This window comes from Bacillus rossius, chromosome 18 (assembly GCF_032445375.1).
Source record: "Bacillus rossius redtenbacheri isolate Brsri chromosome 18, Brsri_v3, whole genome shotgun sequence".
In the NCBI taxonomy this organism is placed as follows: domain Eukaryota; kingdom Metazoa; phylum Arthropoda; class Insecta; order Phasmatodea; family Bacillidae; genus Bacillus; species Bacillus rossius.
Genome location: NC_086345.1, coordinates 10,953,241 through 10,968,498, shown reverse-complemented (window position 1 = coordinate 10,968,498; position 15,258 = coordinate 10,953,241). Strand labels below are relative to the sequence as shown.

The following is a 15,258-nucleotide window of genomic DNA, read 5'->3' as shown; positions in this document are numbered from 1 at the left end:
TTAGTAGTGTTTAGTTTCTATTTCAATTTTTTTCAGGCAAAAAGGATGACTTAGTTCAAGTAAGTGTAATGTTGTGTTAGGTGAGTTTTATAGGCAAATTTCAATGTATGTACATTTTTATTTGGGTGTGTGTTTGTGCTTTGAGACAGAGACACACACACACACACAACACACACATACACAATGCACACACACACAACGCACACACACAAACACACACAGAGAGAAAGAATTGTAAGAGAGAGAGAGAAAGAGTAAGAGTGAGAGCAAATATGTTCACAAAAGGTGTCACACACACAGACCTATGTGTTAGCTACTGCTCAGTATAACCTGCTTAACACTGTAGGTATAGAGTATTGCAAGTACCTGCAGCTATAGGGTGCTCTTCTATAGTTATCTCCTCCTTCACTTGTTGCTTGCACAGAGTGTAGTCCTGGCTGGCAGAGGAACTGCCGGGTTCTGGCTGCCAGCTGTCTTCACACTGCAACACAACCACATATTACTAGCATATCTGCTACACAAATACTTGAAACCTGACAATATAAGTTGAACACTAACACACCTGCCAAAATAAATTGTACATTACAAGACTATTAGAAAACCAGCCAATATGATTTGTACACGATATAACTAGCAAAAATGCTAATATGCTGATATTGTGGCAAAGCAGTTAGGTCATTATGTCTGATATCTAATTACTTTGCCATTGATGGATCGGAAACTAATTGCTTCTGTTCCCTTTATTAAATAGACTTTAAGAAACAATTGTGCTGCCAACTTTGTAGTAGTTTTGGCGAAATTTTTTATTTTTTTATTTTCAACATAAATAATGTTTCCAATCATTTCTCTGCTGCAAGAACTTAAGCTTGTTCCTCCTCCTGTACACTCCCATCCAACCTTTGTCAGACTCATCTCCCCTAATTTTCCCAGCCTCTACTATTCAATGACCCAGCAGGATGATCCCATTATTCCTGCCTTGGCTGCATTTGTAGCTACATAACTTTGTTGAAGTCAATTTTTTAGCAGTGTAGAGCTTCCTTAAGGAATATCTGAGGGGGCAAGATCTGGACTGTCAGGACGGTGTGGAAGAATCTCGCACCCCCATTTTTGAATGCCTTCTCACGTTATCTATGCTGTATGCAGCCGTGTATTATCGTGAAGCTAAATTACACCGTTTTACAAACATCCATGATGTTTAATGTGAATTATAGGCTTTAATTTGTTTTACGCATATCAGCGTAATATTTACTGTTAATTATTCGTTGGCCTTCAAGAAAATTGCATAAAATAGGGCCTTGAGAGTCCCAGAAAAGTGTAAGCATCACTTTACCAGCTGATGGCTGGGTCCTGAAGAACTTGTAGGTTTCCACTCAAGGCTTTGTCTCCTCAACTCAGGTTCGTAATAGTGAATCCATGTTCCAAATAAAAGTTTATTTCTCAGTGGAACATTGTATTGCAGTTTATTTTGAATGGTGTCATGGACAGTTCCAACACTTGCAGAAACTTTTTCAGCTATAATTTCAAAAGTGTTAGTTCTGATGACTTGGATTATCACGTCAGTGTGAGATTCAAAGGATGAAGTGGCAACTTCTACTGGTCGACCACTTCGCTGTTCATCACCGATTATTGCAGCAAATTTTAAATTGTTCTACCCAATTGTAAATGTTTGAACGGTTTAAACAACTGTTCCAATACACTTTTAACATCCTTGCATGGATACCACTACCTTTAACAACTTTCCAACAGTCATGAGCCATTAGCATCTCTTACTAATTGGGGATTCTATGAATGGACCCAACTGCTCTAGAGGGGTAAAATGAGCCTCAGGCAATGTCTCATATTATGTTTGATGTTTTAGAGGAATATCCATACAAGTTTGTCATGTGTATTTGATGTCGGTATGAGACAAGGGGAGCTACCTACATCACGCCCCTCTCTTCAGGCTGGTGTGACAGCTGTCTGGCCAGCCTCATCGCTACATCACTAGCCACGGCATGACAATAATATAAGGTTTGTACAAAATACAAGGTTCATAATAATACTTGTTAAGGGTATAGCAGACTCGAGACCATGTGTGGTTCAGTCACATCTGCACAAAGCAGTCTACTCACTGGTCCATCCAACTCCTCCTTGATTGGCGGGAAACCCAGCTCGCTCGGCTCCTGCTTCACACAGACGTCTCCATCTGCCGGCTGAAACAACAAGACATCACTCGGCACGTGAATGGTCCAGCGCAGTGTTCCGCCCAGTCCTCTGAGATCATCGCCTGGGGAAACCACAAACCACACCCTGAGGACTTCACTCTAGGGTCAATCCATGTGAAATCAACCAGTGCTCTGAACTTTACCATTTCAGATTTTGTTAATTTTTGGAATTTAAAAAAAATAATATTAAATTCTCACTCTTGGACAACATTTATCAGTAAATTTAGGCTTAAGCACTATTAAGACTTTATTTTTTTAGACGAGTCCATTGTTGGTCCATTATGAAACTTTGTATAGAGGTAGCCTATTAGTATACAAAAAAACATATATTTTGGAAAAAAAATAATTAAAATGGGTGTTTTTGAGATTTTCAAAAATTTGTTTTTTAATTGTTTTGAAAAAAAATGGAAGTTGAAGGATGACAGCCTTGTTATATATAAGGTTAAAGCCCATCAAATACTGAAGAGAATTAAACAAGTTTGAGCTCTCTAGACCTAATAGTTTTGAAGTTATATATTTTTTACTGTATCCAAATATTGTAAAAAATGTTTTATTTTTATTTTTTGAATGGCTATAACTCAAAAACTATTAGTCCAAAAAATTTAAAATTTTGTATTTATCAACTGTCCCATGGCTACAACATGTTTACCAAAAATCTTCCAAATCTAAAGGGTTAAGGTCCAAATCAATTTTTTTATTGGTTGATTTCACATGGAATGACCCTTTAGCAGTACTGATGCATAGTTAGAACTTTATTTTTTAAAAATAATAATAATAAATGCTGACTTAGGAAGGTTGACTGCATAATAGATTGTTATAATAACACCTTTCAGATATTTATAATCCTCAATGCTTACAGACTTGTCTAACCAACGGCTGGTAAGGAATGTAACTGAAAGAGATTTGTATAAAACTTTTTATTTGTTGTATTATTTATAAAGGAATACAATTTTAAGGCCATGTACGCAGTAATTAATCTGTAATATTAACCACATGTCAAAGTGTAACCACATGGTGAGTACCTACAAAGAGAGAGGCGTGTGGGAAGCCAAACAGCCACCTGTATTTAATTCAACATCTAAGCATGCCTTAACGTAGAGAGCAGACCAAGTCTGTGTGGATGCACTGCGAAGGGGTAGTTCAAGTCTCGTTCCCACACTGCGACGTCACGGCCTGTAGCAAGTGTCTCAGCTGGTCCAGCAGCCAACCACACGGTGGGCCATTATTTCTCTCATCGCCAACTAACTAACTGCATCATCATATACGATAGGTACCGTTTTTCTTCATGTTTTTCAATTTGTATTTTGTTTTTATGTCTAATCATTATACATATCACGTGGTTTTCTTGAACCCTGCAAGTTTTAATGCTTTTCTAATGTAAAAAATGCTAAACTGCAAGAGTCAGTATTCAAAGTCTTCATTTCTGCAAACCCCCCCCCCCCCCCCCCCCCCCCCCCCAAATGCCAACTTAAGCACTCTTCACACACCCTCCTCAAGCAGGTGAAGTGTAGCTATCAGGGGAAGAAGTCATAGTTATGCCATCAGCACGACTTGTAACACAGCAGGACATTCCCAGGCACACCAAAGATACAGTATGTCCTGATAGACATGTTTGCTGCCGAATATGTCTAATCAGCACCCCACTTCACAATTATGTGAATAACTGGTCATACATTTAATTCTTAGATTAAAAACAAGGTTAAGACAATAGAAAATCAAATTAAAATACCATTTTAATTATAAATTAGATTGATACAAAGTATTTACTACATGTAACAGCAGAATTTGTCATTTAGAGCCTAAAAAGAATAAAACAATTTGTCGTGGGGGGGGGGGGGGGGGGTTTCGGATGGGCGAAACGGAGTAATTTGGGTGCCACCACGTGGAAGGGCACGTGGACCCGGCTACAAACTCTCGGCTAAGGGCCGTGACGTGACCCGTGTGGGGCTAGGCTAATCTCCCCCCTCGTGCGTCGTGTTCGTGGGCTCTTGAGGCGTCCCACACGCCTCGGAACTCAGGGAATTATATTTGTGACCACTGAACCACACATTCTGAGCTAGTGATTTTATTACCAGCGATTTTATTACACGGCATGTTACAAAAATGTTAAAATAGTTTTACGTAAAGTACTAAAAAACACCGTTGCGGGTGATAACCAGTTTATAGGCTGACCCGGTCACCGCGTGGCCTGGCCTTGAGAGTCAGTCACGTATTACGCTTACGAAATATCCGTAAACGGAAAACAAATATTTAGGCGAAAGAATCTACCACCTGGAGCAGGCCTTTAAGAAGTTACAAGGATTTAGATTTATTTAAAGATGCGACGGAAACTAATGGATCAGTGAACAAAAGAGATGAAGTCCACGAGGTGCGCGGGCCGCTCCTACTCCAGGCGGCGAACGGAAACAGACTGACGAGACCAGGGCATCATGGCCGCCGGGAAGGGTTAAGTTCCCGTTACGTTACCAGGTAGCCGTCCGGTAACATACTTAATCAAACAAATATTATTTAAAAAACAAACATAATTTAAGTACACTTATTTATAGTTAACAACCTTTAGTTATGGTGTTATTTCTTATTAAAGTTTAAAAACTATTGGCGGGTAGTTCTGCGGATGCCCGCATGGGGCGCTGCGCCGTCCTTACTTACTAAAACTTGAGGCGTGACAATTAGGGATATTTTATTACATGAAAAGGTTTATACATTATGTTTATTTTAATAAAAGAAAGGGGTCGTCGCACCGACTCTAGCACCGCCTCTTGCCGGGCGCCCAACACACACACACACACACACACGCACGGGGCGGGAGGTTTGAATAGAGGGTGGTGGTGGGAGGAGAGGGGGGTCAGTTGCGGCGTGACGTGGCACATTGGGCTAAGGGAGGGCGTAGCCCTGGTCGACGTCAAATTATTAGTGGAAATACAGAGTAGTTTGTAATAGGTACTTATGCTGTACAGCAGCAATTCCTAAAAAGTGTTCCGTGGCAGAGTCACAGGGGTTCCGTGAGTCATAATGAATGTCATATAAAGTAAACACAATCATTATAAATAACTTCATTTGAAGGAGTAGGGGTTCCGCCAAAATAAAAAGTTGATCATAGGGTCCCTGGCTGAATATAAAATTGGGAACAATGCTGTACAGTATCGTGTCTGTCCTAATATATCCCCATTTTTTGATATTGTCGGGTTCCTGCTCGCACTATCTCTCCACTTGGACGAGGGTGAAGGAAGATTTACTAACCATTACTGCCCCGTCTCAAACAGGTGCAGACAGTGTTTCAACTAGCAGCAAATCATAAAGCTAGAAGGTGTGCCTTGCCTGTGCTTGCGTCAGATACACACCATGCTTTACCACTTCCATGAAGGCTTTATATATATATATATATATATTTTAAATTGTTGGATCCACTTTTCCATGAAACTTAAAACACAAGATAGTGTACAGTTTTTTAACTAGGAGGATTCTCTGTAAAATTCATGGTTCCCAAATTAATCCTCGGTTCTTGGTTCTTGTTGAACCGCTAAGAACATAAACACGACCGAGGACTGAGGACCGGGAACGACACATCGCCAGGTGTACGGCACAGACACTCCAACACTTCAAAAGAGTGGACAAGGTTTGAAACCATCTGTAGTTCACAGTCCTGTTCACCCAAGTCTACTCGCCTGTTCATTCACCGACTCCTCTTTGATTAGAGGGAAAACTATCTCACTGGGCTCCTGCTTCACCATCAAGTCTTCATTCGCTGCCTGGAAGAAATAAAAGGCATCACAAATAGCAGTAGTGGCCTCAGAAGAATGACATTTACATGTCACAAGGCCAGGAAAAGAACACACTACTTTCTGCTGTGCATTTGGCCAGGGAGATTTACATTCTGTATTTCATATGAAATACTTTATACATTTTAAGTAGTAATCTCCTACTTTAACAGCTAGTTTGTGCTTGTCAGGAGCTTACATTCTTCACAACAAGTATGTATGCTAACATTCTCAGCACATGGCACACTAAATAAGTAGCAAAAAATATCTCAGCACCAACCATACTGTTCACTTGTTTTTATGAATAGGTACCAGTATATAAAGTAATACCTTCGTGGCTATGGTATTCAGCAGTTGTCTTGGATGGAGGTTTTTTTTTTTCTCCATCCTCTGGAAAAATCGTTTGAATTTGTTTTCAGAGTTGGCTGTATTTCTATTGACTTGTGCCTCCAAAAACATATTTCATGTTTATCGTTCATTTCGGGGGCAGAATTTTGAAATGAGCACACAATAATGTTGCCACAGACCATCAGTATTTTATCCTTCCCTATCATTGCATTAAATAAAAATAACAATAAATAAGTTTGACTGAAAAAATTATTAATATTATCAAAACTAATATTTACAAAAAAAAACCTCAATGCATTCATTAGTATCATGTTTATAAAAGAACATACCTTCAACATCTTCTAAACACGTTTAAAAAATTTTAGAGAAATTATCATGTTTATTTATTTGTATTTCGCTCATTAATAATTTTCTCCACTTCAGTATCAGTTTTTTACTGAAATTTATACAATTAATAGTTTCATTTGTTACTGTACACTATTTTACTTGGTATACTAGTAGGACTGAACACCATGATAAAATAAACATAATCCTTACTCAATTTCAGAGTGTTTTTCCAGAGTGTTTAGCTTTGAAAAAGTCATTATTTTCACCAACAAAATAAAAATAAGCATTCAGTACATATTATTAACAATATACTACTCACATTAGTTTGCTGCATAACATCAATTAGAAAACCCCGCCAACTGCCCATTGGACCTGTCCAGGCTGAACACAGAACAACTAATTTTTTACTAACCTAACAAATATTGTAAGATGTAAAAATTAAAATTGCAAACATAGACGAATGGAACAACAAAATTATAGGTTAGTTATATTATAGTTTAGGATAATGGTTATCACAATGCATACATCACTGTGCTAAAACTGCACAATTGTGACTATTCTAATTCCCAATTCCATAACACTACTAATGACATTACCAAGATGGTGTAGCTTATGTCAGTACCACACTGAGGATAAGTTAGCTTCGAAGCCCAGCTTCAAATCGAAAATCGTACCGTAATTATCGTACATGGCGAAAATAATCTGTAGGAAGTTAATGCAACAAGGGACTACGTGAAAATAATTTATCCCAAAGTTCGAAGTGCTAAAATTTTTTTTATTAAGACCTATGTATGTAATACAAAAACTAGTGCTTTTTTAAGAACACAATGCGTCGATTAATGCAAAGTAGCAGCTTCTTAGCAAAATCATATGGTTTAAATTATTAAGTGTTTCTAACCTGACCATTCATAACCTCAACATCTCAAAGTTCGGAATGCTATAAATATTTTAAAAAAACTAAGTACGTTATATAGAAATGGTGCTCCTTAAAGAACGTTTTCATGCGAGTAATGCAAAGTATCAGCTTCGTGGCAACATCATCTGGTATCCATTTTATAGTGTTTCTAACATGACGATTCATTACCTCACACATCTCGGAGAATGAAGTGTTAAAAAAATGTAAAAAACACTACGTACGTTATACAGGACTAGTGCTCCTTAAAGAACACATTTCTGCGAGTAATTCAAAGTATCAGCTTTGTGGCAACATCATCTGGTATCCATTTTATAGTGTCTCTAACATGACGATTCTTTACCTCACACATCTCAGAGAATGAAGTGTTAAAAAAATGTAAAAAACACTACGTACGTTATACAGGACTAGTGCTCCTTAAAGAACACACTCCAGCGAGTAATGCAAAGTATCAGCTTCGTGGCAACATCGTCTGGTTTCCATTTTATAGTGTTTCGAACTTACCATTTATAACCATACACATCTCAGAGAACAAAGTGTTAAAAAAATTTAAAAAACACTACGTACGTTATACAGGACTATTGCTCCTTAAAGAACACACTCCTGCGAGTAATTCAAAGTATCAGCTTCGTGGCAACATCGTCTGGTTTCCATTTTACAGTGTTTAGAACTTGAAAATTAATTTACATACTCTACTCATTGTTCGAAGTGTTAAATAATTCTCAAATTACACTACGTACGTTATACAGGACTAGTGCTCCTTAAAGAACACACTCCAGCGAGTAATGCAAAGTATCAGCTTCGTGGCAACATCGTCTGGTTTCCATTTTATAGTGTTTCGAACTTACCATTTATAACCATACACATCTCAGAGTTCGAAATGCTAAACGAATACCAAAAACACTACGTACGTTATACAGGACTAGTGCTCCTTAAAGAACACACTCCTGCTAGTAATTCAAAGTTTCAGCTTTGTGGCAACATCATCTGGTATCCATTTTATAGTGTTTCTAACATGACGATTCATTACCTCACACATCTCAGAGAATGAAGTGTTAAAAAAATGTAAAAAACACTACGTACGTTATACAGGACTAGTGCTCCTTAAAGAACACACTCCTGCGAGTAATGCAAAGTATCAGCTTCGTGGCAACATCGTCTGGCTTCCATTTTATAGTGTTTCTAACATGACGATTCATTACCTCACACATCTCAGAGAATGAAGTGTTAAAAAAATGTATAAAACACTACGTACGTTATACAGGTCTAGTGCTCCTTAAATAACACACTCCTGCGAGTAATTCAAAGTATCAGCTTCGTGGCAACATCATCTGGTATCCATTTTATAGTGTTTAGAACTTGACAATTTATTAACATACTGTACTCATTGTTCGAAGTGTTAAAAAATTCTCAAAAACACTACGTACGTTATACAGGACTAGTGCTCCTTAAAGAACAATCCAACTTACTGTGTAAACATCGTAAGGGTTATTCTGAAGAAGTCTTTGTTGTAAGGTTTAAAAGTATCAGGAACTTGGGCTAGCTGAAAAGTCAACTGCATGAAAAGTTTGTTGGTCACGAAGAAACATTTAAGTTCAATAATCTAGGGTAGCCTGGACACCGTGACCTGCAACCGTACTATTATATTTGTAGGGAACCCCCACCACATGGCACCGAAAAGGATTTGCTGTTGACTGTATAACGGTTCTTTATATAAAAAAAAAGGAGATGTTAAGCGCCAATAGTAGTTTTTGTTTTATTTTTGAAAAGAGAATGCTGCACAGAGGAATATAACCACTTTCCAATTTTTTTTCATTCAACTCGTACATTTGCCAGTCGAGAATTGTTTGCAGCTCGGGCAATGAGAATTCACGAAAAATAGCATAGATTAAGTCCTTCAGTAACATTTTACTGTAAGTACACTAAATCAGTGCGGCCTGAAACGTGGCCGCACCCAGCGAAAACGAATTTCGCCATGAGGCAGACGCTAACATCGGCAGCCGCAATTTCTAGTTACGTGTCCAAAAAGTTACAAAACAACAAATTATTTATTTACTCTCTTCGGCATGGCTCTAACTACCAACGTTACATTTATCCTCCTTAAAATTTCTAATTTTTTGGTGAGAAGCCACGGAACGTGCTCTCCTGGTGCAGCGATCGACAGACGACTGGTGAAGTCATGCCACCTTCTTCATCACGCAGGAAAGAGAAGTCACATGACCTCACCTACCAACCACATACTGTCGCACACACAATTCAAATCACAAGCCAATAACAGTACACAACATAAGTACTGAAATGCATTTTCCATACATATAGACAGGGACTTTCCATTCTCTGTCCCTTCTTAATTTTATTAAAATTGTCTGACCTTGGTTTCCCATGTTCCGAAGAGATATCGTTTCTGTCTCTCTCTCTTGGTGGGGAATCACCATTTCTATCTCACTTGCACTCATAGGTCTCATATACCTGTCTCTTTCTAATACATTCCACACCAAGTCCATTGTTCTAGAACATTATGTAACAGCCCGTTCTGAATAAAAACGTAACGTATCACTTTAATACAGCTTCGGATCCAGCGTTTGATGTCTGGGGGGGGCGAATGTAGGTTTCAGAAGTATTTAAAATGGGAGAGTCCGGGGGTCCACCCCACGGAAAAATTATAGATTTTCGCATGCAAAATGGTGTTTTTTTATAGCAATTTTGTGCATAAGAGGTCAAATACACTTTTGGTATAGTCAGTAAAATTTTTCACAGAAAATTAGTTTGGGTAAATGATAAAGTTATAAGAAAAAAATTAAAAAAATACAATAATTAAAGATTGTGCATAACATTTGTAGTAATAACTAAAATTAAAATGTCTTGTACTTATAATTATTGTGCATAACTAGAAGTTGCAAAACAACAGTTTTTCTCCATCATAGAATGAATTCCATCCTGCAGGTTCTCTTGCTTGCAAAGCGATCAATGACTTTTTCTTTATCAATCTCGCAGCCATAATGGATATGCAAAAAAATTGGTTCCCTGTAAAGTCGGTTTACGGACGATAGTTTAACGTGATGTCATAACAAAACATTGATGAAATTATTGCATACTTTTATGAATAAAATTGAATAATTTTTATTGAATTATCACTATTTTGTATGGATAATGTACTTCTTAAGATATTCAATAACTTGCAATTAATTTAAAAAAAATGGTGTTTAGCTATAAAGTTTAAATATAATTATGAACAATTTTCATATAAATAAACTGTAATCAAATATCTAACATAACCTATTAATACTGCACTTGCCGACAGATGCTACTTTTTTTAATAAAAAAAGAATTAATACTTGAAATTATACTAGTAATCAGATTTTTAAAATGGAAGAATAATTAACCTTCATTGCCGAAATTGTTGTTGTAATAAGCAATGAAAACCACATTAACTTTTCACTTCACTTTATAACCAGTCGACAAAACAGTTCTCGTCTAGATGTAAGTTGTGTGCTGCCGCTGTCTTTCTTATCCTCGGACGCATAGGCCAATCGAGTGGAAGAGAGATAGATGCGGCGCAGGCATACAATGAGCATAACGGGACACAGCACAACGGGACACTTTTTCATGCGTGCAGCCGGCGTTCATCGATTTATTAGACGTCATGTCAAAAAAAGTTGATAAAATAAATGTGGGAGGGAAGACTTACCATAAAGTATTGTTGGCAAATAACTTCTCATGAAAGTATTATGATCAGAGAGATACACGTATAATGAATAACCGACAGCGACACTTAACCACTGACCACTTTCAATGAACACTGTCCTATCACTGACTTTACAGTAGGTTACTGACGAGAAGGCAAGGCAGTAGTCTGTTGGCGCGGCGTATAGTTGGGAAAAGGGGGGGGGGGGGTTTGTCGTGGTCGCACTGCAAATCTCCTCACTCCACCAACCACTCCAGTAACGGGACAGCCCAGCTTGTCGCCCGCCACCCCCTTCCCACATTCCCCACATTCCGAGCCACTCTTTTCACTTGAGCTCACGACAGCTGAAAAGTTAAAATATGAAGGAAACATGCCCAGAGTGAAGTTAAACTGTGTCAATGTGGCACACAGCTTTCAATATTTCGGTTTCATGTAATACATTGCGCGGGTCTTCATTTATTTGGGTACATCATCGATTTTGCTTCCTTTGGTTTAGGGGGGGGGGGGGGGGGGGGGGGGGGGGGGGAACGATCGCCCCTATTGCCCCCCCCCCCCCCTTTTTAACCACGCCTGATTTATTACCATATTAAAAACAAAATAAGTATTGCAAAAAACATTCATACACAATATAGACAAATATAATAAGTAAACAAAGTTGAAAAGCTTTCTTGAAAACCCTAAATAAGTGATTATCAGACAATTATGTAACACCTTATTGAAAGTTGAAAACAGCAAACCTAATAAAAATAACGTACAGAGTGTTTTTTACATTTTTTTTAATACTTTGTTCTCTCAGATGTGTGAGGTAATGAATCGTCATGTTAGAAACAATATAAAATGGATACCAGATGATGTTGCCACAAAGCTGATACTTTGCATTACTCGCTGGAGTGTGTTCTTTAAGGAGCACTAGTCCTGTGTAACGTACGTAGTGTTTTTTACATTTTTTTTAACACTTCGTTCTCCGAGATGTGTGAGTTAATGAATTGTCAAGTTATAAACACTATAAAATGGATACCAGATGATGTTGCCACGAAGCTGATACTTTGCATTACTCGCTGAAGTGTGTTCTTTAAGGAGCACTAGTACTATATAACGTACGTAGTGTTTTTTACTCTTTTTTAACACTTCATTCTCTGAGATGTGTGAGGTAATGAATCGTCATGTTAGAAACACTATAAAATGGATACCAGTTGATGTTGCCACGAAGAAGATACATTGAATTACTCGCAGGAGTGTGTTCTTTAAGGAGCACTAGTACTGTATAACGTACGTAGTGTTTTTTACATTTTTTTAAGACTTCGTTCTCTGAGAAGTGTGAGGTACTTAATCATAATATTAGAAACACTATAAAATAGATAGCAGATGATGTTGCCACGAAGCTGATACTTTGCATTACTCGCTGGAGTGTGTTCTTTAAGAAGCAATAGTCATGTATAATACGTAGTGTTTTTGACGTTTTTTCAACACTTCGAACAATGAGTAGTGTATGGTTATAAATAGTCAAGTTCGAAACACTATAAAATGGAAACCAGATAATGTTGCCACGAAGCTGATATTTACATTACTTGCTGGAGTGTGTTCTTTAAGAAGCACTAGTCCTGTATAGCGTACGTAGTGTTTTTACATTTTTTTAACACTTCATTCTCTGAGATGTGTGAGGTAATGAATCGTCATGTTAGAAACACTATAAAATGGATACCAGATGATGTTGCCACGAAGCTGATACTTTCATTACTTGCAGGAATGTGTTCTTTAAGGAGCACTAGTCCTGTATAACGTACGTAGTGTTTTTTACATTTTTTTAAGACTTTGTTCTCTGATATGTGTATGGTTATAAATGGTAAGTTCGAAACACTATAAAATGGAAACCAGATGATGATACCTCGAAGCTGATACTTTGCATTACTCGCTGGAGTGTGTTCTTTAAGAAGCAATAGTCCTGTATAACGTACGTAGTATTTTTGACTTTTTTTCAACATTTCGAACAATGAGTAGTGTATGGTTATAAATGGTCAAGTTCGAAACACTATAAAATAGAAACCAGATGATGTTGCCACGAAGCTGATACTTTCATTACTTGCAGGAGTGTGTTCTTTAAGGAGCACTAGTCCTGTATAACGTACTTAGTGTTTTGGGCATATGTTTAGTATTTCGAACTCTGAGATGTGTATGGTTATAAATGGTAAGTTCGAAACACTATAAAATAGATAGCAGATGATCTTGCCACGAAGCTGATAATTTGAATTACTCGCAGGAGTTTGTTCTTTAAGAAGCACTAGTCCTGTATAACGTACGTAGTGTTTATCACATTTTTTTAAAACTTCGTTCTCTGAGATGTGAAAGGTAATGAATTGTCAAGTTATAAACACTATAAAATGGATACCAGACGATGTTGCCTAGAAGCTGATACTTTGCATTACTCGCTGGAGTGTGTTCTTTAAGGAGCACTAGTCCTGTATAATGTACGTAGTGTTTTTTTCATTTTTTTTTCACTTCATTCTCCGAGATGTGTGAGGTTATGCATCGTCATGTTAGAAACACAAAAAAATGGATACCAGATGATGTTGCCACGAAGCTGATACTTTGCATTACTCGCATTTGTTTATTTAAGGAGCACTAGTCCTGTATAACGTACGTAGTGTTTTTTACATTTTTTCAACACTTCGAACAATGAGTAGTGTATAGTTATAAATGGTCAAGTTAAAAAACACTATAAAATGGAAACCAGATGAAGTTGCCACGAAGCTGATAATTTGCATTACTCGCTGGAGTGTGTTCTTAAAGGAGCACGTGTCCTGTATAACATATGTAGTGTTTTTTACTCTTTTTTAACACTTCATTCTCTGAGATGCGTGAGGTAATGAATCGTCATGTTAGAAACACTATAAAATGGATACCAGTTGATGTTGCCACGAAGCTGATACTTTGCATTACTCGCATTTGTATATTTAAGGAGCACTAGTCCTGTATAACGTACGTAGTGTTTTTTACATTATTCAACACTTCTAACAATGAGTAGTGTATAGTTATAAATGGTCAAGTTCTAAATACTATAAAATAGAAACGAGACGATGTTGCCACGTAGCTGATACTTTGCATTACTCGCTGGAGTATGTTCTTTAAGGAGCACTAGTCCTGTATAACGTACGTAGTGTTTTTTACATTTTTTTAAAACTTAAACTCTAAGATGTGTGTGGTAATGAATCGTCATGTTAGAAACACTATAAAATAGAAACAAGATGTTGTTGCCACAAAGCTGATACTTTGCATTACTTGCAGGAGTGTGTTCTTTAAGGAGCACTAGTCCTGTATAACGTACGTAGTGTTTTTGAAAATTTTTTAACACTTCGAACAATGAGTACAGTATGTTAATAATTTGTAAAGTTCTAAACACTATAAAATGGAAACCAGACGATGTTGCCACGAAGCTGATACTTTGCATTACTCGCTGGAGTGTGTTCTTTAAGGAGCATTAGTCCTGTATAACGTACGTTGTGTTTTTGCCTTTTTTTCTACACTTCGAACAATGAGTAGTGTTTGGTTAAAATTGGTCAAGTTCGAAACATTATACAATTGAAACCAGATGATGTTTCCACGAAGCTGATACTTTGCATTACTCGCAGGAGTGTGTTCTTTAAGGAGCACTAGTCCTGTATAACGTACGTAGTGTGTTTTCCATTTTTTTAAGACTTCGTTCTCTGAGATGTGTGAGGTAATGAATCGTCATGTTAGAAACACTATAAAATGGATAGCAGATGATGTTGCCACGAAGCTGAAACTTTGAATTACTTGCAGGAGAGTGTTCTTTAAGGAGCACTAGTCCTGTATAGCGTACGTAGTGTTTTTACATTTTTTTAACACTTCATTCTCTGAGATGTGTGAGGTAATGAATCGTCATGTTAGAAACACTATAAAATGGATACCAGATGATGTTGCCACGAAGCTGATACTTTGAATTACTCGCAGGAGAGTGTTCTTTAAGGAGCACTAGTCCTGTATAGCATACGTAGTGTTTTTTTA

The 15,258-nt window shown here is 37.4% G+C and overlaps 1 protein-coding gene across 3 annotated transcripts in view; it reads right to left on the bottom strand.

Annotated features, from left to right (window-relative positions):
• LOC134541314 (gastrula zinc finger protein XlCGF17.1-like) overlaps positions 1 to 15,258 on the bottom strand; it is a 95,318-nt gene that overhangs the window by 68,443 nt on the left and 11,617 nt on the right. For all 3 annotated transcript variants that reach the window (XR_010076602.1, XM_063384715.1, XM_063384717.1), the window contains exons 2-4: positions 5,870 to 5,953; positions 2,112 to 2,192; positions 367 to 481 (exon numbers count right to left, since the gene is read on the bottom strand). Coding sequence is in view for 2 of the 3 variants with exons in the window: in XM_063384715.1 (XP_063240785.1) it covers positions 367 to 481; positions 2,112 to 2,192; positions 5,870 to 5,953 (280 nt within the window). In the remaining variant the exon portion in view is untranslated. The remainder of the gene's footprint in view (positions 1 to 366; positions 482 to 2,111; positions 2,193 to 5,869; positions 5,954 to 15,258) is intronic.